Source organism: Garra rufa, chromosome 16 (genome assembly GCF_049309525.1).
Source record: "Garra rufa chromosome 16, GarRuf1.0, whole genome shotgun sequence".
Taxonomy (NCBI): domain Eukaryota; kingdom Metazoa; phylum Chordata; class Actinopteri; order Cypriniformes; family Cyprinidae; genus Garra; species Garra rufa.
In genome coordinates this window covers 31,415,083-31,441,083 of record NC_133376.1, presented here as the reverse complement: position 1 = coordinate 31,441,083, position 26,001 = coordinate 31,415,083, and the positions used below count along the sequence as shown (strand labels likewise).

The 26,001-nt window shown below is 34.3% G+C and overlaps 2 protein-coding genes and 1 long non-coding RNA gene across 3 annotated transcripts in view; 2 read left to right on the top strand and 1 right to left on the bottom strand.

Annotated features, from left to right (window-relative positions):
* Window positions 1-1,598: 1,598 nt before the first annotated feature.
* On the top strand, window positions 1,599-3,024 carry med7 (mediator complex subunit 7). Its single transcript, XM_073821005.1, has 2 exons — window positions 1,599-1,748; window positions 2,098-3,024. The coding sequence occupies exon 2, from the start codon at window positions 2,107-2,109 to the stop codon at window positions 2,833-2,835; it is 729 nt and encodes a 242-aa protein (XP_073677106.1). The 5' UTR covers window positions 1,599-1,748; window positions 2,098-2,106; the 3' UTR covers window positions 2,836-3,024.
* Window positions 3,025-4,996: 1,972 nt separating this feature from the next.
* lonrf4 (LON peptidase N-terminal domain and ring finger 4) lies at window positions 4,997-24,107 on the top strand. The gene is made up of 12 exons (XM_073820338.1): window positions 4,997-5,773; window positions 10,453-10,571; window positions 11,326-11,448; window positions 11,634-11,804; window positions 13,010-13,139; window positions 14,080-14,155; window positions 14,571-14,685; window positions 14,888-15,009; window positions 15,649-15,807; window positions 17,400-17,562; window positions 19,182-19,331; window positions 19,423-24,107. Exons 1-12 carry the CDS (start codon window positions 5,476-5,478, stop codon window positions 19,570-19,572), a joined length of 1,776 nt encoding a protein of 591 aa, XP_073676439.1. The 5' UTR covers window positions 4,997-5,475; the 3' UTR covers window positions 19,573-24,107.
* Window positions 19,178-26,001, bottom strand: part of LOC141288229 (uncharacterized) — a 31,815-nt gene continuing 24,991 nt past the window's right edge. Inside the window, exon 3 of the long non-coding RNA XR_012339640.1 lies at window positions 19,178-19,308. This is a non-coding gene — a long non-coding RNA (uncharacterized lncRNA). The remainder of the gene's footprint in view (window positions 19,309-26,001) is intronic.

The window sequence follows — 26,001 nt, the reverse complement described above, 5'->3', positions numbered from 1 at the left end:
AAAAATATTTTGTACCAGATGTTAAACCAATAAAACACAATAGAGAAGAAAATAAAAGTTGTAGTTTTATATAACAAATTATATGATATAAAATGTTTTAAAATGACAAATGTTATATTTATAATAAATTTTATAATAAATATAAAAATAAATCTGTAAATTCTGATTTGTCATTTCAATATAATTTTAATGTTATATTGTTTTGTTATTTTAATTTTAATAACTAATTTTAATGATTAAAATGGTTATATACATATTTATAAAAAAAGTTATATTTATATTGTTTCTTATTATTGTTTATATTTTTATTTACTAATTGATGTGTACTTATAAAATTATAAATATGATATGTAGTATACATAACAAATACAACATAAATATAAATTCTGATTTATATATTTATATGTAAATACACCAAAAAAATATTTTATACCAGATGTTAAACCAATAAAACACAATAATAGGCAAGAAAATAAAAGTTATAGTTTTATAAAAAAAATATATAATATAAAATGTTGACAAATGTTATATTTATAAATTGTGTAATAAATATAAAAATAAAATTGTAAACTCTGATTTATGTCATTTCAATATAATTTTAATGTTATATTTTTATAATTATGTTTTTTCATTTTAATTTTAATAACTCATTTTAATGATTAAAATGTTTATATACATATTTATAAAAATATTTTGTATTTATATTGTTTCTTATTTTTTATTTTGTTTATTATTATTATTTTTGTTTATATTTTCTTTTAATAATTGATGTGTACTTATAAAATTATAAATATGATATGTAGTATACATAACAAACATAAAATAAATATAAGTTCTAATTTATATATACATATATTATTTACATATACATATCAATATCATATTGAAATGCTATATTTTTAAAATTATAGTTTTTTGTCTGATATGAATTTGACTGTTGAATTTGACTATTTATTTGTCATTAATAACTTTTAATATTTTGTATTGTTTATTATTTTTATTTAATAATTGATATATAGTTTCAAAATGATCAATTTTATTTTTATATAAAATTTTTATGTCATAGTTTTATTTGATATTTTATTTATATGCTGTTTTTTTTTTCAATAATTAAGTCAAAATATCACTTTATTGAAATATCACTTTAATAGCTACTCACCTTTTTTTTTTTCCAGAGTTTTGAACTATTTTAACCAACAGTCCTTGTCTGAAGCAAATATACAGATACCTATCATGGTGACCTGTCAACAAACATTAACAAACGAATACACAAACAAGAAGTTTAGCAATGTAAACAGAAATCAAACCAGCAACTCAAAACTCTGACAGCTTGCATAATATTCACAATATTTACCAAACTTTAAGCAATTCTCACTTGTAACGTTAATAACAGAGTATGAGAACATTCGTACAATGTCCATTTTCTCATCAACGCCAATACGTCGGGCTTTTAAAGTAAATTAATTGTATACATAAATGGTCTTTTTTGCTGATATCTTTTTTTAAGACTGCTCTTTATCAAACAGTCAAGCTGCGACGTCACTGACAACGCTCCGCTTAGGACCCGCCCTAATCTGCCGTTGGCCAATAAAATACCTCGTTGCTAAGGGATTGCGCGCCAATGGAATCCTTTCATCTTTAGACCTGAAGAAATCGCAAAAATCAAGACATGATCGCTTTGCTTATGTTTACCGAAAATCTGTTTACGTAGCTGACAGTAATTTTGTTCAGTAAAGCCAGCAGTTTCGGTGAGTATTTTTTGTTAAACACTACATTAATAAATCCCGTTAAACCAGTCGCTCTGCTAATCTCTGAATCATGATTATTCGTTAAGCCGTAGCATTTAACGTTAGCTTGTAAACTGTTAGCTGTTGTAAACCAGTATTGTTGATAAACTAAGTTATGCTTTCTTTCACTGCATTTGCAATGTTTGTTATACAAGAGTAAATTTTTTTTTTTTCCAAAGCGAAATTTAATAATAAGTGATTGTTTTTTTCTAGAATGTATTTCCAAGAAATGCTATTAACAAATAATATCATTATTGAATAATGCTACTGGCTAATTTAACGAATAAATTGTCTCGCTTTTCTTGACTAGATTTCCAAAATGGGGGAGCCACAGCAGGTCAGTGCTCTTCCACCGCCTCCGATGCAGTACATCAAAGAGTACACGGATGAAAATGTAAGAAAGGGACTGGCCCCCAAACCCCCTCCTCCTATTCGAGACAGTTACATGATGTTTGGCAATCAGTTCCAATGCGATGACCTCATTATACGACCACTGGAGACCCAAGGCATCGAACGCCTTCACCCTATGCAGTTTGACCACAAGAGAGAGCTGAAGAAACTAAATATGTCCATCCTGGTCAACTTTCTAGACCTTCTGGACATCCTCATAAAAAGCCCAGGCAGCATTAAGCGAGAGGAGAAGCTAGAGGACTTGAAACTCCTTTTTGTCCACATGCATCACCTTATCAACGAGTACCGTCCCCACCAGGCCAGAGAGACGCTACGGGTCATGATGGAAGTTCAGAAGAGACAGAGGCTGGAGACGGCCGAGCGTTTCCAGAAGCATCTAGAGCGGGTGGTGGAGATGATTCAGGGGTGTCTTGCCTCGCTGCCCGATGATTTGCCACAACCCAACAGCTCCAGCGTGGGAGAGGCTGGTGGTGCGGCGTCAGCTGGAGACTCCAGACTGAAAACCGAGCCTATGGATGTCGATGAGACTGGTGTTAGCTGTATGGTTGCACAAACGGACAAGAATGTGCCTAGTAAGAAGGACAAAGTGGGGGATAAGGATGCTGCAATGTGCAGTATTATTGATGAGATGACTTGAGCTGTCTAAGGAATTTGTTTTTGTTAATCAGGATACATCAGTTCTTCAACTTTGTTACAGAATGTGGAATAGGCAGTCAATAAGCAGACCACAACAAAAGACATTTTTACTGTTTAACAAGAATACACTGTTGATGTAGTAGAACTATATGTGTAAAATAATAAAGGTCTACTGCTCTTTTCATTTTCATATCTCTCACTGTATTTTTTGTGTTATTTTGTCATATAAATAAAACAGGCGTATTGTAAATGTATATATTTTCAACCAGATCTCCTATACTTGTTGGATACTTACAGTTGAGGTCAAAAGTTTACATACACCTTGCAGAATCTGCCAAATGTTAATTATTTTACCAAGATCCAAGAAGAGGGATCATACAAAATGCGTGTTTACTTTTATTTAGTACTAACTTAAGATATTTCACATAAAATACGTTTACATATAGTCCACAAAATAATATATGGATTTGTAAAAAGTGCACTGTTCATTGTGTTGTTACCTGAATAATCCACCACTGTGTTTTTCTTGTTTAGTGATTGGTGAGTCCTTTGTTCGTCCTGAACAGTTTCAGGAAAGTCCCACAAATTCTGTTTTTTTTTTCAGCATTTTTATGTATTTGAACCCTTTTTAACAACAACTTTATGATTTTGAGATCCATCTTTTCACACTGAGGACAACTTAGGGACTCATATGCAACTATTACAGGTTTAAATGCTCACTTATGCTTTGGAAGTTAAAAAGGATGCATTAAGTACTTTTTGAATTTGAAGATTAGGGTAAATTTATTTTGTCTTCTGGGAAACATGCAAGTATCTTCTGTAGCTTCTGAAGGATATATGATATTTAGGCAAAATAAAAATGTACACATCTTCATTCTGTTCAAAAGTTTACACCCCTGGGTCTTAATGCATTGGTTTTCATTCTGAAGCATCAGTGAGCTTTTGACCTTTCTGTAATATTTGCATTAAGTTTCTCAGTTGTCCTCAGTGTGAAAAGATGGATCTCAAAATCAATCAGTCAGTGTTGGAAAGGGTTTAAATACACACAAATGCTGAAAACCAAAGAATCTGCAGGAACTGGGGGATTTTTCTGAAGAACAGCAGGTAGTTTAACTATTCAGGACAAAAGATGACTCATGAACAACTATCACTAAACAAAAAACAGCTGTGGATCATTCAGGTAACAACACAGTATTAAGAATCAAGTGTGTCTGTGTAAACTTTTGAACGGGGTCATTTTTATAAATTCAGCTATTATTTTCTCTTCTGGACTATATGTAAATGTCTTACGTAAAATCTTATTCAGGTCAGTACTAAAACTTAAACTGTATAATGGAATGTAATATAAATAATGAAAAGATGAAGAAAAATGATTTAATTATTATTGTTACACAATACTGTAATATAACTAAGCTTTGCTCAAGTGTTTTATGCAAGTATAAGCTTTAACCTTAATGATTACTGCTGGTACATAACCTGTTCCACAGCCTTACAATAGATAAGTACAAAAATATTGTGACATGTAGGCTAATGAAGTTATGTGATTCAGCCGTTCTCAACGTCACACGTTTATGTGATGCAGACTGGTTGGAGAAAACGCAAACTTACAAAACCTTTGCTGCAATTGTGCAATCTTGTGTAAGTGCACTTTAGTCTAATAAGTGACAAAAATGTAACCAAACCATACTTTTTATCCTTGGTGGCCAATATGCCACTTAACATCTGTACTATAATATAAATGAGCAAGTGCAACACAACAGCTGAACAATTTATAAAACTTGTAAGGGTTTGCTAAAGTAAGGCTTGTGTAGAAGTATAGAAGAACTATTTATGCAAATAAATTGTTCATGTTTAATTATAGCTGTAATATTAGTGTCCCTGATTGCAGAATCTAGAAAAGCGCCTGGATGCTTTTTAATATCTAAAGCACATGCTGAGATACACAAGAGAAACGCAATCCAACCACAATTATTGAACACCCATATGTCCAGTTTGCTTTGTAGGCGCCTGCCATTGAATTAGTACGCGAGATTCCTTGTTATGAAACGCGGCGTTTGCTGTTTCACAACAGGGTGGAAACGCAAAGCTGGGAACCAATGGGAAGCGCCACAACGCGTCACGTGTTTTTTTTATTTATGTAATGCAATGGTGTCAGAAGCGAACCCAGCATAAGCTGACTGCTACACAAGGGAAAAATGTTAGTCTTGCGAGGCTAAAAACAGAAAAACAGATCCATCGGTTGATTTTTATTTTGTCCTGGCACGCGTTGATGGAGTTCGGAGGAGTCACGCTGATCGGACTGAAGCGGAGTGAAGCAATTCATCATGCACAACAAGGGAAAGCGTTACTCTCACTACAAAGACTGAGATATGATTGACAACGGATAAGCATTTCATATTATTATTGTCATATGTAATAATCAATTGGAGAGAGAATCCTAAAGTATGCTCTTGGCGCAAATCCGTAGAAACTGTCATCGGCCTTTGGAAGCTTATAAAAGCAGTGATCACCAAATGAGATAGGACAGAGCTGTGAAACTACTTTTTAATCATGTCACTTTTCGAGGATCGAGCTGTTTAACTTTTGAGAAAAGGCATTAGCTGTTTAACTTTAAAACTGTCAGCGGGAGAAAGAGTCGAGCATGGATCTGCTGGAGTGTCCGATCTGTCTGTTCCTCATGTGCGAGCCCATGACCATGAGCTGCGGCCACTCTTTCTGCAGGAGATGCATGGGAGCGTTCCTGCCTTCGCGATGCCCCACATGCAAAGAACGATTAAAACAGAGAGATGCGAAAAACATCAAAAACAATGTGTTACTCTTCAGCGTCATCGAGAAATGTTGCCCCGAAGAGACCAAAATGAAATGTCACATTCAAGAGAAATTGAAAACGAGCGAGTTTACAGAAGCGCTGCGTATTGCTGACGAAGGAATCGAAATGGGTAAGGATGCAAACGCCGATTACCAGGGGAATTTACCTTATGCAACCACGCTGGTGTTTATACCAGCAGGACGTTTAGTGTCCCGTTTGGGTTATGCAAACCGAAGATGGAGATGCTTGGACTATGGCTGTGTTTTAAAACTAAGGTTGAATACTGAGAATCGATTTGGTTCTCTCTTTTTTTGGAAAAAGAAAACAGCAACAGAGTGATTTTTATTATGTTTAGTTACTGTACGGTGCTCGAACATACAGTGCGACTAGTATTGTTGAACGAATCACTCTTATGAGCCGTTTTTTTGTCAAAACACACTGCACAACCAGCTTAGTCAAAATACCGACTCGTAACAGTCGATTCTTTTTTGTGAATCAAAACATACAGCATGAATCAGAATATCAAAAGAATGATTTTTATAATCCAGTTCATTTGAGTGAACCATAACATTGCCAAAGCGACTGCGAAGCAATTTTGTCTCACTGAATCGCAAGTTGTTACCTAAGAGCCCTTATGAAACCTAACATGGTTTTATTAGAGTAAAGGTGTGGTAACCATAGTTTTTTGGTGTATTGATAACCATTTGTATAATCACAGTTTTACTACATGGTTAGTGTAACAAAACCATGGTTGCCATGGTCTAACTATAGTAACCATGTTTTTTCGGTTTTATTTGTAGTAAAACCATGTTTAATTTTCGTAAGGGAGCGAGTGTTTAGATTTTTTTTGTTCCAGTATTTTTATTTAGTGTATTGTTGAAGCCAGTTATTGCACTGCTTTTATACCATCTCTAAACAGTAAACAATGCATTTTTGGTGCGCTAAGTGACATGGAAGGTGCCTAGTTAGTGCAGTCTAGATAGGAAGCTTACCAGATTTTAAGACAGCTTATATGTCAAATCTAGGCAAACTGTGTATATTTATTTATAATATGTGACCCTGGACCACAAAACCAGTCTTAAGTCGCTGGGGTATATTTGTAGCAATAGCCAAAAATACATTGTATGGGTCAAAATTATTGATTTTTCTTTTATGCCAAAAATCATTAGGAAATTAAGTAAAGATCATGTTCCATGAAGATTTTTTGTAAAATTCCTACTATAAATATATCAAAATGTAATTTTTGATTAGTAATATGCATTGTTAAGAACTTAATTTGGAGAACTTTAAAGGTGATTTTCTCAGTATTTTGATTTTTTTGCACCCTTAGATTCCAGATTTTCAAATAGATGTATCTCGGCCAAATATTGTCCTATCCTAACAAACCATACAATTTCAATAGAAAGCTTATTTATTGAGCTTTCATATGATGTATACATCTCAGTTTTGTAAAATTTAACCTTATGACTGGTTTTGTGGTCCAGGGTCACATATATATTGTGAATCAAAACATACAGCATGAATCAGAATATTAAAAGAATGATTGTTATAAGCCAGTTCATCTGAGTAAACCAGAACATAGCCAAAAGCGATTGCGAAGCAATTTTGTCTCACTGAATTGCAAGTTGTTATCTAAGAGCCCTTATGAAACGTAAGCATGCGGTTTTATTATAAACATGTAGTAACCATAGTTTTTTGGTGTATTGATTACCATTTGTATAATCACAGTTTTACTACATGGTTAAACTATGGCTTGTGTGACAAATGGTTGATCTATAGTAACCATGCTTTTTTGGTTTCATTTGTAGTAAAACCATGGTTAATTTTCGTAAGGGAGTGTCATATCAGGCTCGAAATAAACCAAAATTTTTTTACTGTAGTATGTTGTACCCAAGACTCGCAAGACTTGTTGTTAATGGTTGTTTATTCATATGACAAAGTCTAAATACACATAATTATTTAATAAGTTTACATAATTAGTATTTTATGAAAAATAATGTGTTTAGATTTTTTTGTTTCAGTATTTTATTTAGTGTATAGTTAAAGTCAGTTATTGCACAGTTTTTACACTTGTTCTTTCTGTACAGGATATATATGAATCAAAACACACAGCACGAATCAGAATATCAAAAGAATGATTCTTATAATCCAGTTCAGTTGAGGAAACCAAAACATAACCAAAGCAACTTTGTCTCCTTGAATCACAAGTTATTAACGTCACGTCAGGCTCAAAATAACCAAAACATTATTACTGTAGCATGTTGTATAAGACTTGCAAGACTTAGTATTAAAGATTGTTATTTAATAGACATATCGTACATCACCAATCAGTATTTTATGAGGTAAAGTGAGTTATTGCACTGCTTTTATACCACCTCTAAAAGGTAAACATGCATTTGGTGCATAATAGCATTTCTGGTGCACTAGGTAACATAGAAGGTGCCTAGTCTAGATAGGTTGCTCACTAGATTTTAAGACGACTTATATATCAAATCGAAGCAAACTGTAACCTTTCTTGTTCTTCCTGTAAAGGATATTTATAACCCATAATAATAATTGGTGCTTGCCTTTAATAGGACATTCATGACAGCACACTTCATTCTGCCAAAGTAGGCCAACGAGTTTGTGAACCTCACACTCGTGAATGAAAAAGGAATGCATTTAATATAATGAAAAACTCTAGGAGTATGATGATTTGAGTTACAAATGTAACTTAAATATAGTATATGAACCATGTCAGTTCATATCATCACTGTGGAAAATGCATCAGAGAGATGATGTAATGTATACTAGATGCATGTTTTGAATCAGATCAATCTTTAACAGCCTATAAACACAGGTAGGCAGAGATAAAGAAAGCCATATGCCGCAGGAGTTTGAAATCTGTTGTTTCTAGAAATATATGCCCTAGATTGCAGCATTTTAACACAGTGTGGGTTAGTTGAAGCCTGTTAGATATTGTCTTTGTGATCCACCTACTCACACACACTAGTGAGCAGAGAGCCGTGGATGTTGAAAACAACAGTGATTTCATAATCTCAGGTCTCCTAAAGGGTTAATGAGCAGTGGAGAAAGTGGGTTAAAACATGTTGTGAGTGGCTGATGTCACTAACAGACAGAAGCCAAGGGTAAATAAAGCTACAAAAGCACCTCTAGGGCACATTGCTGAAATAACAAGTCCCCCTAGGTATACAATCTACGCAAAAGAGACATTATAGAACATATTGCAAGATGCATCAATGTAGTTGTGGAGAACTGGGTGCAATTAATGTATCCCGTGACCGTATGAGCTAGTGCAGTTTTATAATACTGTAAGGTTCTTCTCTCATTACTCTTAACAGCAACAGTTAAGGGCAAGTGGAATTACGTATCATTTTACAGCCACTGAATGACCGCAATTATCTGTCTGGTAACATAAACCCTTCAAGGCAAAACCGAGATGTCTGTCAACTCTTTGAATCCAATTAGAGGCAGTTTCCTGTACACTCAGTGTTATGCCCTACATATACTTTCCCTGTTGTATAACCAAGGATCCTATGACATAATCTGGTTTTGTAGTGGTAACAACCCGGTTATTTCATCTGTCAGAGTGCACATAAATAAGTGATGTTAACGCAGCATGCATTTTCCCCTCATCTTTATACAATATTTCAAGTGTTGGATTTCCAGTCATTGTCTTTGATTAATGCACCCTCATCTATCTCTTCCTTGGTTTATTTTGTAGCATGTGAAATATATACATTTTATTTCTTTTTTTTCTAATAGTCAAAAGATTTTTAATGTTTAAAGAATTCTCTTCTGCTCACCAAGCCTGCATTTATTTGATCCAAAATACAGCAAAAACTATTTAAAAGAACTACTTTCTATTTGAATATTTTTTTAAATGTAATTTATTCCTAAGTTTTCAGCATCATTACTCCAGTCTTCAATGTCACATGATCCTTCATGTCATCTAAAATCATTCTAATATGCTGATTTGCTGTTCAAGAAACATTTTAATATTATTATTAATATTTAAACAGTTGAGTACATTTTTTAGGATTCTTTGATGAATAGAAAGATTCAAAGATTAGCATTTATCTGAAATAAAAAAGCTTTTGTAATGTTATACACTACCATTCAAAAGCTTAGACTCAGTATCAGTATTTTTTATTTATTTATTTATTTATTTATTTTTAACAAAAGATTTCTATTTCTGACAAATGCTGTTCTTCTGAACTTTCTATTTATCAAAGAAACTGAAAACAATAATACATGTTTTTTGAGCAGCAAATCAGAATATTAGAATGATTTCTGAAGGATCATGTAACTGGAGTAATGACGCTAAAATTCAGCCTTGAAATTAAAGGAATAAATTACATTTTGAAATATATTCAAAAAGAAAACGTTATTCTAAAAATTTTACTGTTTTTGCTGTATTTGGATCAAATAAATGCAAGCTTGGTGGGGAGCAGAAGAGACTTCTTTAAAAAGCATTCATTTCTTAATTTAAAAAAGTCTTGTTTAAAGCATTATGCCACATTCTTAAAAATAAAGGTTGGGGTTTTCACAGTGATGCCATCAAAGAACCATTCTCTATGCTATCAAAAAATTTGAAATAATGTGAACAGATGGCTTCAGCAAAAGAATAGAATTCAGAGCTCTGAAGTGAAGTTATGATTAAAAATCAATTCCTATATGGAGAAAATTAATGGATTTTTTACTTTGGGAAACCAATTTGTATTTAGAATACCCTTTTTGTTTATGCACCTTTAAAATACTCAAAGTAAGACTGAGAGCCACACTGTCCATCTTTTCATGTATCTACAGCCCCTGAAGATGTGAGTCTTAAAGTGTGGCGAGCTGAGGCCTGCATGGGCCTCCGTCGCTTTTCTGATGCCCTCCGTGACCTGGATGACCTGTGCTGTGTGCGACCCAACTGGACTGAGGTGAGGGCCATCTTTACTGACTGTCTACATCCACTGTTTTTTGTTTTATTTCCTGTTAGCTTATTTCCTGTTAGCTATGCATACTAAAGTCAGACCTCTAAAATGTCTGCTTTCTCATGGCATGGTATTACGGAAATGAATGACAGTTTTGTAGTTATGCCAGATCTGTTAGTATGGCCAGAGCATGATGTGGGATGAAATACTGTTCAAGTTTTATTTGTTTATTTTTAAATTTATTCAGCACGGAGGCATTAAATAGATCAAAAGTGACAGTGAAGACAGTAATGTTACAGAATCTTTCAATTTCAAATAAATGCTGTTGTTATGAACCTTCTGTTTATCAAAGAATCCTGAAACAATTCTATTTTAAAAAGTTATAATTACTATATTAGATGATTTCTAAAGAATCATGTGACACACTGAAGACTAGAGTAATTAATAGCTGCTGGAAATTCAGCTTTACCATAACAGGAATAAATTATATTTTAAAATGTATTAAAATAGAAAACAGTTATTTTGAATTGTAATAATATTACTATTTTTTTACAGTATTTTTGATCAAATAAAGCCTTGGTGAGCATAAGAGACTCATATTTTATATATTACTGACCACATATTTTGAACGGTACATATTTGCTTGAAAAAGCACTGCTGAGAACAGTAGGATTGTACCATTGTTTTTATGACATATTAGATTTAGTAATTTAAAGAGGGTTACCTGTGATAAATTTTGGTGTATTTCTGTGTTTTGTAGGGTTTCTTTCGTAAAGGGAATGTGCTTCTTGAAATGGGCAGACAGACTGATGCCCTCATTCAGTTTTATCGTTGCCTGAAGCAGCATCCTGATTTTGCCCCTGCAAAAAATCAGATTAAGAAGGTGAGCTTATCAGAAAGCTGGTTTGATGAACAAATCACATACTGCTAAACACTTTACTGGAAACAGAATCATACCTTATAGAATCATTTTGAGTGAATCAGTACCAAACCATCCATACAGAGATCATGTTCTGCTTAAAAACATGAATTAATGTTTCACTGATACACTCATTGATTAATTTTCAGATCTTGGAAGCAGAGGGCATGGCTGTACCAGAAGAAGTTCCACGGATCCTTCATGTTGTGTCTGAGTTCTTGCAAGATCCTTGTCCCATCACCAGCTCTGTAAGCCCCTCATGTCCAGATGGTCAGCGCTACTCCCACAGCAATGCTGAAGGTCAAAGTGATCCTGGGCAGGTGAGGTGTTTGCTGTTGTGTAACAACACTTTTAAAATGTAACACTGCTATTGTGAGCAACAAATATCAAACTAAAATATCTGATATACAGTTGAGGTCAAAAGTCTTCATACACCTTGCAGAATCTGCAAAATGTTAATTATTGTAACAAAATGCATGTTATGTTTTATTTAGTACTGACCTGAAGAAGTTATAAAAGCACATAAAAGTTGTTTACATATAGTCCACAAGAGAAAATAATAGTTGAATTTATAAAAATGACCCTGTTCAAAAGTTTACATACACTTGATTCTTAATACTGTGTTGTTACCTGAATGATCTTCAGCTGTGTTTTTTGTTTCATGATAGTTGTTCATGAGTCCCTTGTTTATCCTAAACAGTTAAACTGCCTGCTGTTTTTCAGAAAAATCTTTCAGGTCCCACAAATTCTTTGGTTTTTCAGCATTTTTGTGTATTTAAACCCTTTCCAACAATGACTGTATGATTTTGAGATCCATCTTTTCAAACTGAGGACAACTGAGGGACTCATATGCAACTATTACAGAAGGTTCAAACGCTCACTGATGCTTCAGAAGGAAACATTATGATTAGGCCAGGGGTGTAAACTTTTGAGCAGAATAAAGATGTGTACATTTTTCTTATTTTAAATTTTAAAAATCATGTTTTTTCCATTTAGTACTGCCCTTCAGAAGCGACAGAACATACTTGCATGTTTTCCAGAAGACAAAATAAGTTAAATTTACCATGATCTTCAAATTCAAAAAGTTTTCACCCCTCAGCTCTTAATACATCGTGTTTCTTCCTGAAGCATCAGTCAGCATTTAAACATTCTGTAATAGTTAAATATGAGTCCCTCAGTTGTCCTCAACGTGAAAAGATCGATCTCAAAATCATACAGTCATTGATGGAAAGGTTTCTAAAAACCAAAGAAGGATGTGAAATATCTTATTCAGGTCAGTACTAAATAAAAAATATCATGCATTATGTATGATCCCGCTTATTTTGGTAAAATAATTAACATTTTGCAGATTCTGCAAGGTATGTAAACTTTTGACTTGAACTGTAATTGATATTGTAATGTTTTTCTAAATATTTTTTTTATTATTATAATAATTTACCTACTGGTATGGCAATTACTTGGTATGCTTTTCATTAATAAGGAAAGGTTTTTGCTCACTCTCAGGCTCTTTCCTGTTCTGTCCTAGAATGCAACTAAAGTGAAGCACGGCACCAGCGGCGAGTGCTGTCTGAGCCTGTGTCAGGCCGTGTCCTTCCTCCCCACTGCTGAGGATGATGAGGAACTGATGATGAAGAGAGAAGATAAACAGAACAGAGGTGAAGATATCTTAAATCGCTACAACAATAAAAAATGCGATGCATTCACATTTGAACATGCAACTTTTAGGAATTGTTAAAACATTGTTTCAGTATAAAATATAATTGAATAATAATTTCACAAGTGCAAAAAGGTTGTAATTCAGTAGCATCAAACAACACAATAAACCAAGAATACATGATAATGTATGTATAGTATGGTTTCAGTTTTCAGCAGTTTGTGTGGTACTGCTTTGGCTTTTTGGCCATGATTATATTCACTGTATAGCATATTATATTATGCTTTATTGCTTAAGTATCCACCTTCTCCTTTAATGAGGAAGTAAACCTATGGGTGAGATTTCCAGTTCATTATCCGCTATAGGGAAATAACAAGAAGAATAACGTGTTGTAAATCATAAAACGGTTTGCATTACAAACCAGTGTGCTCATAATTAAGATAATACATAAAAGTAATATGGTAAGACAGGTAAAGCTGTTTTGTACAGCTAAAAATAGCTGGACGCGGAATGAGACTGAAAGCCAGACCCATAAAATATATTTATAATTTATTCCTTACTGGAAGAAAAAGGTAGCTAAAATAAGGTAATAATATTTAGTTAGTACATAATCTTACTAAACATATCATATTTATTTTGATTTTCTAGATTAATTTGGGCTTTGTTCAGGTAAACATAATGGCTTATATATTAACATTATTATTAAATAGTTAATTATTATTATTAATAATAGCCTCCAGCATCCTTGTAACCCTACAAAGGATAAGTGGTTTTGAGAATGGATGGATGGATAATTATTATTAATATAAATATTATTACATTTGACTTCATAATCAAGGCCCAAACAATACTCTCTTGGTTTTACACCCTCATTAGCATGATTAGACAACAAATACAACTGACATCCATTCAAGCTTGATTGTATTTGTTTGATTCTGTAGCTGTGTGCAGTGTGGGCAGAGAATCCTGCCTTAGCGTTCTGACTGTGACTGACTTCGAGTGCCCTCTCTGCATCAGGTCAGTAGAGATTTATAGTGCGTCCTGCTTCACTGGCAATATATTTCCATCTACCAGATACTTTCATTTCCTTTAGCTTTGTATTTAAATGTTAGATTACAGCAGTAACTTGCTCACTTAAAGACACAATACTTTTATAATACTAGTAAAGCAGTGTAATTTAATATAAGGTAAATAACACCATTTTATTCTTGTTTTGTGGTTTTTCAAATGGACTGAAAAATATTAAGGTTTTTATCAGTTGAATTTTCCACCGCTGTTGGTGTTTGGACCAGCATCTGCAAAATTATCCTGTTCTCAATGAAAAGTTAAATGTCTAGCAGTCTCTCAGGTTACTGTATATCACTTACACATGTTTTTATTTGTTATTTAACCACTTCTTATCTTCGCTTCTGTCATGATCAATGGATTAAAGGTTATTCTATGAGCCAGTGACAACACCCTGTGGACATACCTTCTGCAAAAACTGCATTGAGAGAAGTCTGGACCATAATCTACGCTGTCCACTTTGTAAACAACCACTGCAGGAGGTACTACTAAAACATAGATTCTTACAATAATGACATGTTTGCATCATTTGAGAGAAACACTTTGCCTCAGAGTTAAGAATTAAGACCTTGTAGTCTGATTCTTCTAATGCAAGTCAATCATACTGTGCTTTCATAAAAAAAAAAACTGAGCAAATCATGTTACTTAGAAGCATAAGTCTCACCGCATTACTTCCTATTACAGTATTTTAAGAACAGGAAGTATAACCCCACCGTGCTGCTGCAGGAGATTATGTCCCGCCTCTTCCCCCAGCAGTTGGCTGAGAGGAAACAGGTGCATGAGGCGGAGATGGCAGAGCTCTCAAAGTGAGTGCCCCTCTCAGTGATAAAAAGAAAACCAGCAGTCCTGTCTATATACTGAATGCTATAAGTTCCTATCAACTGACATTCATATGATGCTCAAGTCTAGTATCTGCAAAATGGTGCTTTTCTCACTAAAATGGGATAAAACAAGATGGTTAAAATGTCTAGCAGTCTTAAAGGGATGGTTCACTCAAAAATTAAAATTCTGTCATTAATTACTCACTCGCATGTCATTCCAAACCCGTAAGACCTTTGTTCATCTTCGGAACACAAATTAAGATATTTTTGATTAAATCTGAGAACTTTCGGACCCTGCATAGACAGGAACTGACATGTTCAAAGGCCCAGAAAGGCATGGACTATTTTAATGTCCTTGCTACCTTTCAGGACCTTGAATGTGTCAGTTGCATTGCTGTCTATGCAGGGTCAGAAAGCTCTCGGATTTCACCAAAATATCTTAATTTGTGTTCCGAGGATGAATTAAGATTTTACTGGTTTGGAGCAACATGAGTTATTAATGACAGAATTTTCCTTTTTTTGTGAGCTACCCCTTTCAAATTTATAAGGTTTTGGCAGTCCAGAAGCAGTTTAATACTTATGCAAAAGCAGAATTATTTATTAATTGTCCCCTCTCATCTCTAGTTTGACTAAGGACATCCCGATCTTTGTGTGCACCGTGGCGTACCCTGGCATCCCATGTCCGCTGCACATCTTTGAGCCTCGTTACCGTCTGATGATGCGGCGATGTATGGAGACGGGCACCAAAAAGTTTGGCATGTGCAGCTACGAGCATGGCAAAGGGTATACAAATAAACTGCTAACTTCTGCACCCTTACAGATTTAGAAACAACAAGGCTGTATCTGATTTTCGCCCCCTATACCCTCAAATAGGGCACTATTTGAGGGGACAGCCATTTTAAGTGGTGTTCGAAACCATAGTGGTCATTCTCAAGTGCACTCATTCAATCCCACAATGCGCTAGGGGTGTAAATCGGAGCCTTCAAGACGATTCGATACGATACCGATTTCTTAAGCCAACGATTCGATTATTTTCGATACTTCAGAATTCCCTGTGATACGATGCGATTCGATCCGATTCGATTCAATACTAGATATTTTTACATGATATCTATTAAGTTTCAAATAAATCAACAAAAACAGTAAATAATTTGCCTTTTATTGAGAATACAGAAACAGTATTCTACTCACATAATGTGTATGTTACACTAAAGCAGTTGTGCTCAATGCACTGCAAATATAACAGTTACTGCATCTACAAAGTGCAATCAGATGAATTGTAATAATAAAAAAAGGCTAATGCTTATAGTGCAGGTCTACTATGGCCAATTAGCCTATTCACTGTTTTAAAAAGTTTCATTTATACAAAATTGGTTACATTTTGAAAATATAATTTGCATCTTATTAAGAGGTAATGGTCACACATCCTTTGCAGTAGATGAACTGCAAAGAGAAAACTACTCCACAAAATCAGTTCAAAATCATCGCTCTTGAAAGTCATACAACAACGTGAGGGTCTGTGAACATGAACAACATCATAGATGGACTGTGAAACGAAAGTAACACGTGTGAAGTAGAAGACAATAATGAGGTTAGCGGCGCCACCCGCAGCTTAGGAGTAGGTAGTACGCTTACGTCGTTGCCATAGACAGTAAAAGACAGGTCGGAACGGATTCTAAAAATAGACAAGTGAACAAACAGGCGGCAAAATAAACACATTAATCGATACTCTCGCGGACGAATCGATGCATTGAATCGGCGGCTGCATAATCGATGCATCGATACGAATCGATTAATATTTACACCCCTACAATGCGCTGCAAAAATTAGTGTACAACCGATGTACACTCAACAGGTAGAGAGATAACCCATAATGCACTGTGAGAGTTGTGTGCCAAATGAATTACAGTGTCTCGCCAGAAGACGGCACACGCAGCTGAATCATCTATCCATTCATTTTACAACGCGCTCATCCACTGCGTAATACAGCATAATACAACACATGAACAAATTAATTTTAAATTGATTATTAAATTGTTTAACTACGGTTTATACATTATTTCCGTGACAGAGTTCAAGATAAATCCTTTAATCTTACTACTGGAACTGCCTGTTTTAATGATTATTAAACGGCAAGCAAACTATGCAAATGCAGTAGTCCTTCTGGTGCCCTCAGTGTCTGAATTCACTCACTCGTTTTCATTCACTCTTTTAAGTGAACTGTATGAGTGGACTAATGTAGACAATAGTGAATGAGGGTATTAGGGGCGATTTTGGATACAGGGGATGCTTGGGGTTAGTAGTGTGCGTATTTATACACAGAATAAATATGGAATGCCTTTCAAGTGTTTTGATACCATAATTCCCTGTCACAGCTTTGCAGATTATGGCTGCATGTTGGATATTTTGGATCTGGAACTGCTTCCTGATGGTCGCTCCTATGTGGATACAGTGGGAGGAAGTCGCTTTCGAGTGCTCAGGAGAGGACAGAGAGATGGCTACCACACAGCTGATATTGAGTACCTGGAAGACCATAAGGTCAGAGGTTACAGACTGCCCTAAATCAAAACTCAGACTCTTTATTGCAATACAGTAGCATTAATATGCGTTAAGTCAGACTGTATGGTGAATATTCAAAATGCAAACCGTATAACCAGATTATACAACAATTTGCTGCCTGTAATGTAAATGAAATTGTGCTCGTGGGGCTTTATTACAGAAACATCTGAAATTCAAGAATTATATCTAATCTGTTTAGTAACCGTGATGATTTCAGTTAGCTTACTCAGATCCTACTTAGCTTAAAGTTTAACCTTTAGATAGCAAGTTTCTATAAAACAGCCCTTATTGTAAAGGAAATTGCACCTCTCGTCTTAAAGGTTACAGTTGTTCTCGTTTATCTGAGATGTTTCCTGATTGCACACTTCCATTTTATAATTTACCCTATGCATGGCCTGCTGACTCTGTATTTCCTCTAAAAACTCTAAAAAATATTTTCCCATAGTAAACTGTGGTAACAGCAAGCTGTTCCTGTCATATTAAGTATCAATCACAAATAATAATAATATAGTATATAATACATTTACTATAGTAAACATAACATTTCAATATTTATATTAAATCAGACTTTTACCTAGTTTAAGTGTTATAATCTACCAACCCAGAAAATGTGAAAAAAGGACAACCTAGTAACTCTGTTTTGGTAAGCCTTTCTCTGCAAGCATGTGAAAAAAGAGCCGCTAAGATTTTGGTTTAAAACACGATTTCAACACGATAAACATGTTAATCAAAACCAAACAGATGTTTTTATCATGTATCTGAGGTACGAGCTGTAAAGGCACAGCCCTATTCTGGAAAAGGGGGTGGGGAGCAGCAGCTCATTTGCATTTAAAGAGACATTGCGAACAGCGTGTTTCTGCTTCCACTCAAAAATGAGCAGTTTTAAAATAATACAAATACGCTGAAACTTAACACACATTCTGGGGACACCTGAGACTTGTATTACATATTGTAAAAAGATACAAAATAGATCTCTTTTAAAAACATTTTAGTAAAGATTTCCAGAAGATTTAAATTCAGCTTGCATAAAGGTGGATTGTATTAATATTGCTTTATCCTGTTATGAGACTAGAATTATTTTAATTATTTTAATGACTTCTGCAGTTAAATGTTTTAAAACATTAATGAAATGCTTTGGGCAACAGTGTGACATTTTCGTGCAATCTGGTTTTCTGTTAAAACGCTTTAATCTTTTAGTCATTTTCCCTATGGGTATGTGTCTTAACCACCTAAATCAGGTGTCATGATTAAGCATTAAATGAAAAGCATCTATTAAAGATTCATGAGAGAGAGTTATTACTGCTCTCACAAGCCTGAGCCTGTGATGGATTGCTTATAATGACAGTAAATACGAAACCTTTTGTTAGCACTGCAAATTTAATATCTAGTAAATACTTAACATTAATTAGTGTTAACTGCAAGAGTATTCAGCAAACATTAGGAAGAGGAGCTTGTGACTAACTGCCTGTTAGTCAACAAATTCAAGCGCTTTTCAAACCCATCTACATTATGATTACACAAGCATTATTTTATCCTCTGGTTGACAGTAAAACTTCTACTTGTTTGTCTACCTGACATTTGCATGCATTTGTGTTTAGGTCGAAGGTGCCGAGCTTGAATTACTGCAGCATCTCCATGACAGCGTGTATCAGCAGGCGAGAGAGTGGTACCATCGTCTGAACAGCCGCATTCAGGAGCAGATCAGCCGGCAGTACGGCATCATGCCTGAGAAAGAGGACGACATTCAGGTCAGAGCCCACAGAATATTGCTTTATTAGCAGAGCTACAGATCTTACAGTAACTTCCTAACAAGAACAAATGTGTTTTTGTGCATTGCAGGCATCTGCTAATGGACCGGCCTGGTGCTGGTGGCTGCTGTCAGTGCTGCAGTTAGATCCAGCCTATCAGACCACCGTTCTGTCTCTGACCTCCCTCAAGGACAGACTGGGTCATCTACGTATCGTACTAGAATACTTCTCTCAGAGCTAGGACAGAGACACATTATGTGCCCATGTCTCTGATCAGATCACATGCATGCACCACAGAGGAGATTTTCTTTACTTTTTGATTTGAACTGAGGTTTCGCCACAAAATTAGATATTTTTCTGATCATAATCCATACACAAGATAAACACATGACTCTTGTGCTTGGAAAACACATTGGACAGCTGTGATGTGGGTTGGTTAAAAATGAGATGGTCTGTTCCAATGGCTGTGCAACTATTGAATTAGTCATCGAACTAATTCCTACTTGAGTCGAGCACCAAAGAATCAAGGACTCGTTCTACACAGAACAGCTGTTTATTGGTTCACGCTGTTCGCTTCATTAAACACCATCAGAGCGGATGCCAAATGTTCAAGCTAGTTTTGTTGACATACATTTGAGATGTTTCCAGTAGTACTGGGCCCTGGCCAGGATTTATTTTTTAAATGTGTCGCTCACATTTGTGGCCGAGAGGGAAACAGTTGGCCCAAGAGACTGATGACTGAATAGGAGCTCATTGATTATGCATGAATGATACGCTTATGACTACAGCTTCAAAATCTCACAATTACGGCCATAAGTTTTAGTAGAATCAGAAATAACATTATCCTCGGTAACAGATGAGGAGTTGCATTAATATTGCAATGCTAATGGCACAGAATACACTTCCTTTTTTTCCATGAAACAAAGCTGCTAGCTTTGCTTGTTTCATTCGTAGTATTAAATGTGTTGGAAGCTTGCTGGAAAAGGGATTCCTTCAGCTCAGGTACTCTACCATTCAAAAGTTTGGGGTCAGATTTTTTGAAAGAAATTAATACTTTTATTTAGCAAAGATGCAGTAAATTATGGAAGCCCACTTCCACCACTGAATAAAAAATAACACAGAAATGCATGATGCAAACTCGCAATTCTGACTTTTTTTCCCTCTGAATTGTTAGATATAAACTCGGAATTGTGAGTTATAAAGTCCAATTTTGAGCGAAAAAAGAAAATTCTGACTTTATTACTTGCAAATGTTATAAAGTAAAAACTGCGAGATATAAACTCGCAATTCTAAGAAAAAGTCACAATTTCAAGATATAAACTCACATTTCTGAGAAAAAAAAGTCACAATTACAAGATTTAAGATGAGCAATTCTGAGTTATATCTTGCAGTTCAGATTTTTTTCTCAGAATTGCATGGTATAAACTCGCAATTACAAGTTATAATGTCAGAATTGTGAGATAGTCGCAATTCCGCGAAATAAAGTCAACAACTCTGACTTTATAACTAGCAATTTCGAGTTTACATCACGCAATTTAGACTTTTCTCAGAATAAACTCACAATTCTGACTTAGTAACACTCAGTTGTGAGTTTGCATTATGCAATTCTGAGAAAAAAAGTCACAATTTCGAGATATAAACGCGCATTTCTGAGTAAAAAAAGAAACAATTTCAAGATATAGTCTAGAAGTTCTGAGTTACAGTATATCTTGCAGTTCAGATTTTTTCTCAGAATTGCATGGTATAAACTCGCAATTACAAGTTATAATGTCAGAATTGTGAGATAGTCGCAATTCCGCGAAATAAAGTCAACAACTCTGACTTTATAACTAGCAATTTCGAGTTTACATCACGCAATTTAGACTTTTCTCAGAATAAACTCACAATTCTGACTTAGTAACACGCAGTTGTGAGTTTGCATCATGCAATTCTGAGAAAAAAAGTCAATTTCGAGATATAAACTCGCAGTTTTGAGGAAAAAGTCACAATTTCGAGATATAGACTAGCAGCGCTGAGTTATATATCACAGTTCTTTTTTTTCTCAGAATTGCATGATATAAACTTGCAATTACTAGTTATAATGTCAGAATTGAGACAGTTGCAATTCTGCGAAATAAAGTCAGTTGTGACATTACAATTCTGACTTAATAAATTTATAACGTAATTTTGAGTTTTAAGAATAAACTCACAATTCTTACTTAATAGCACACAGTCATAATTTCAAGATATAAACTCGCAATTCTGAGGAAAAAAGTCACAATTTCGAGATCCAAGCAATTCTAATTCATATCTCACAGTTTTGAAGAAAAAAGTCACAATATCAAGATCTAAGCAATTCTGAGTTATATTTCGCAGTTTTGAGGGGGGGGAAATCACAGTTTCGAGATATAAACTCGCAGTTCTGAGAAAAAGTCACAATTTCGAGATCTAAGCAATTCTGAGTTATATCTTGCAGTTTAGATTTTTTTTTTCTCAAAATCGTCTGATATAAACTCGCAGTTGCAAGTTATAAGTACATAAAGCAATTGAGAATTCTTAAAAATAATGTCAGTTCGGACTATAACAATTCTGACTTTATAACTCACAATTGCTTGTTTATATAATGCAGTCCTGACTTTATTTCTCAGAATTGCGAATTTACATGCAATTCTGAGAAAAAAAGGTCTGAATTGTGAGAAAAAAGTCGCAATTACCCTTTTTATTTATTTATTTTTTAATTCAGTAGCGGAAACAGGCTTTCATAGTAAACTGATTAAAAGTGACTAAATATTTCAAGATTTCTATTTTAAATACTTTTGGATCATGTAACACTGTAATGAAAATTCAACTTTGCTGAATGTTTTAAAATGTATTAAACATTTTAATTATATTTTACAGTATTTTTCATAAAATAAATGCAGCCTTTCAGAAACATTTAACAAATCTTACGGACCCCAAACGTATGAATGGTAGTGTACAATCTTCTTAATCTAACGGCAGTTGTGGGGAGGTGTTTTAGCTTTCTGGTTGACCATTATAGCTCTCCAAACCTCTTAGTGTCAGTCATATTGGATTATTTCTGTGTGCTTGTGCCTTGTGATGGGCCTTAATCTGGTTTCAGATATTTGGTTAAGGACTGTGGATTTATGATTTATGTATCCTCATTTTTCCTTTCTTCTGTTTCAGTGCCACATTCCAAGGAATGTTAAAACTGCAGTGTTACATGTGATGTAACACTTAAAAAACTGGCTTGAAACTGACTTTGTTCCTACTCTGGTGATTGTGCCATTGTTTTTTCTCATCTCTTATGTGTCTAGCTCCTTATGGCTGGAAGTCCAACAAGGGTTAACATGCAACCACCTGCACTGTTAATTTATTATTAGGTTTATCATATTTGTTTTTTTTGTGCACTGCTTTGAAGATTACTGTCACTTTGCCATTTCAAAAACTAGTTACCAACAGGTGGGTGATTTGCGTTCAGCCATGTTTTGAATGCAGTATGCCTAAACATACTGACTTTAGATTTTAGTCTTACTTGAAAAAAAAAAATTTGGGAACTTTTGGAGGAAAGACGGGACACTAAATGGTTCATTCAAAGACTTCAGTGAAGCCTCAGTTATATTTCCACTTGACACTTCATCACAGCTTTAATTAATCACACCTCGATGGTCAAAGTCATCTTGAAACGCACATTATTCATGATCGCATGACTGCAATGGAGTGATTCAGACAAATATTTATGAAAGGGATTCAAATCAGAATAGGATTTTTTTGAATTTGCTTTAGTAATTACTGCTTTCATATCTAAGGTGCACATTTGACATCTAATACCTTTGATCCTCAGGAAACAGGACTTGAAAAATCACTAACAAATGCTGTCAGAACTGTTGGTTTATCTGTCTGTAGTTTCTCAGTATCTTGGTGGTGAGCCTGACAATGTCAAATTTTCACCCCTCTGGTTTAGTTGTATGTGAAGGTGGGAGATTGTGTCGTGTTGCTTCGGGATAGTAAAAGTGCAATCTATAGTGACTTTATTCTTTCTTCACTAATAGTCTCATTAAAATGGAGAAGGGTGCTACTATAGCCCTCAAATCAAAGTCTTGTGTTAATAAAAAGACTTCAGTTAGATTTACTCTACAAATATTTTAAATTAGTCAAATCAGAATCACTAATCACGATTAGTTTTTGTTAAAGAAATTGTTTGAGAAAAATTTTTTTCCATTCAATGGCAATTGACGCTTGCTCATTTATGATCAGTGGACTCTGATGCTAAGTATTTCTTCTTTCTTTTTATCACTAATTATTTTTAATGTCATATTTTGATGTGTTTGGAATTAAGGCAGGCTTTTGCCAGAGTATTTTAAAATTTTTCCCTGGTGTAATCTAGGGGCCTGTATTGGTGATTTTCCTTTGGAGAGATTTGTCTTTAACTCTTAAGGGGTTCTATGATACGCATTATACAATAAATGTAACATTAAAATCAGTCATTCAAAATAGCATTGGTTTTCTATTATTGGAATTGGCAAAAATCTAACAAACAAATGAACAAAAAATCAAAGTTTTATTTGTAGTTTGTATTACCAAGCTACCACTAGATGGCGTAATAGAATCACAAAATAACAGGCAAGGGCATGTCTGATGTATTAGTGCTTATCAACACCTTTCATTTCTTACCTTGAAACCGTAAAGATGCTAGTGTGTTTTTTTTTTCTCTCCAAGCAGACTGGTCTATAAAAAGAGTTAATGGGATAGTTCACTCGAACATTAAAATGCTATTAATATAAATAAATAAAATAATGTCTCCGTGTTTTTTTTGTTTTGTTTTTACAATGAAGATCAGTGGGAGTCTAATGTTATTTTGGACCATAATGACCTTCATTAAATGGACAAAACATGGTAACACTTTACAACACGTTTCCATTCATTGATGTTGGTTAATACATTAGTTTTTGCAACTAATTATGAGTAATAAGCTCAATAAGCAAGGTTCACTAAATAATGCTTACAGATACAATTTGTGACTTTAGAAATGTATTAATAAATGTTGAAATTAACATGGATTAGATTAACAGATGTTTTTTCATTGTAACTAATAGGAGTAGTTCACTTTTAGAACAAAAATTTACAGATAATGTACTCACCCCCTTGTCATCCAAGATGTTCATGTCTTTCTTTCTTCAGTTGTAAGGAAATTGTGTTTTTTGAGTTAAACATTTCAGGATTTCTCTCCATATAATGGACTTCTATGGTGCCCCAATGAACTTCCAAAATGCAGCTTCAAAGGGCTCTAAACGATCACAGCCGAAGAAAAAAGGGTCTTATCTAGCAAAATAATGGGTTATTTTCTTAAAAAAAGAAAAATAGAAATGCTCGTCTTGTCTAGCTCGGCAAGACAAGCGTTTGAGATTAAAAAGTATATAAATTGTAAATGTTCTTAGAAAATAACCAATCGTTTCACTAGATAAGACCCTTCTTTCATTTTGGAAGTTCAAACTCGGGGGCACCATAGACGTCTATTTTATGGAGAGAAATCCTGAAATGTTTTCCTTGAAAAACACCATTTCTTTACGACTGAAGAAAGAAAGACATGAACATCTTGGATGACAAGGGGGTGAGTACATTATCTGTAAATTCTTGTTCTGAAAGTGAACTACTCGTTTAATGTTAATAAATGAAAAAATGTGAGTAAAAAATACCAGAATGTTAAATTTTGGGTAACCTCTTTAGGGTGAATCTCTTTAAAATATAACAATCACGACAGTAAAGGAAAATAAAATAAAAATAAATAAATAAATATATAAAAGCATCAGGCTGTGATAAATGAATCTGGATATGGAAATATTTAAACAAATGGACCACAAAACCAGTCATATGAGTTAATTATAAGCTAATAAATAAGCTTCCCTTTGATGTATTGTTTAAAATCAAAATATTGAGAAAATCGCCTTTAAAGTTGTCTCCATGAAGTTCTTAGCATTGCATTTTACTAATCAAAAATTAAGTTTTGATATATTTATGGTAGGAAATTTACAAAATTTCTTAATGAAACATGATATTTGGCATAAAAGAAAAATCGATCATTTTGACCCATACAATGCATTGTTGGCTATTGCTACAAATACAAAAATTAAAATCACCACTTAACTACTGACATTGACCATGCTAACCTTTTGGACCCCATTGAACGTATTAGTTAATAGAATAGTGATGTTGGAGTTTATAGCGTATCTGTCATTAAAACAAATTACATCTATACATTTAATCTACCCACCTAATTCTTCAACGTGGAGGTTAGCCTATGGGCGAGACTCCTGGTTTTTATTATTTCCACTAGGGAAATAACGAGAAGAATAACAACATGCAGTAAACGGTAAAATAGTTTTGCAATACAAACCAATGTGTTCATAATTAAGATAATACATTCAAATGATATGGTTAGACACACCAATCTGCAATATCAAGCAGCAAAACAAGCTGTTTTGTACAGCTAAAAAATAGTTATACGCTGATGAGACCGGAAGCCACACCCATAAAATGTACAAATAGAGACCAAGCGACACGCATCATAATCTGAAAACCACGCCCACCTGGGGGAAAAACAAACCAACGCTCTTCATTGACTGTTTTGCGGTAAACTGCCTTCTTGTCATTTCTGACTTATAACAAAAAACAGAACAATGTCTAAAAGCTG

Coding starts and splice junctions, on each gene's coding strand:
- med7 (XM_073821005.1), top strand. CDS start 2,107: ATGGGGGAGCCACAGCAGGTCAGTGCTCTTCCACCGCCTCCGATGCAG.
- lonrf4 (XM_073820338.1), top strand. CDS start 5,476: ATGGATCTGCTGGAGTGTCCGATCTGTCTGTTCCTCATGTGCGAGCCC. Junction 14,156..14,570: donor GAGTGCCCTCTCTGCATCAG/GTCAGTAGAGAT, acceptor AATGGATTAAAG/GTTATTCTATGAGCCAGTGA. Junction 15,808..17,399: donor AGCTACGAGCATGGCAAAGG/GTATACAAATAA, acceptor TCCCTGTCACAG/CTTTGCAGATTATGGCTGCA.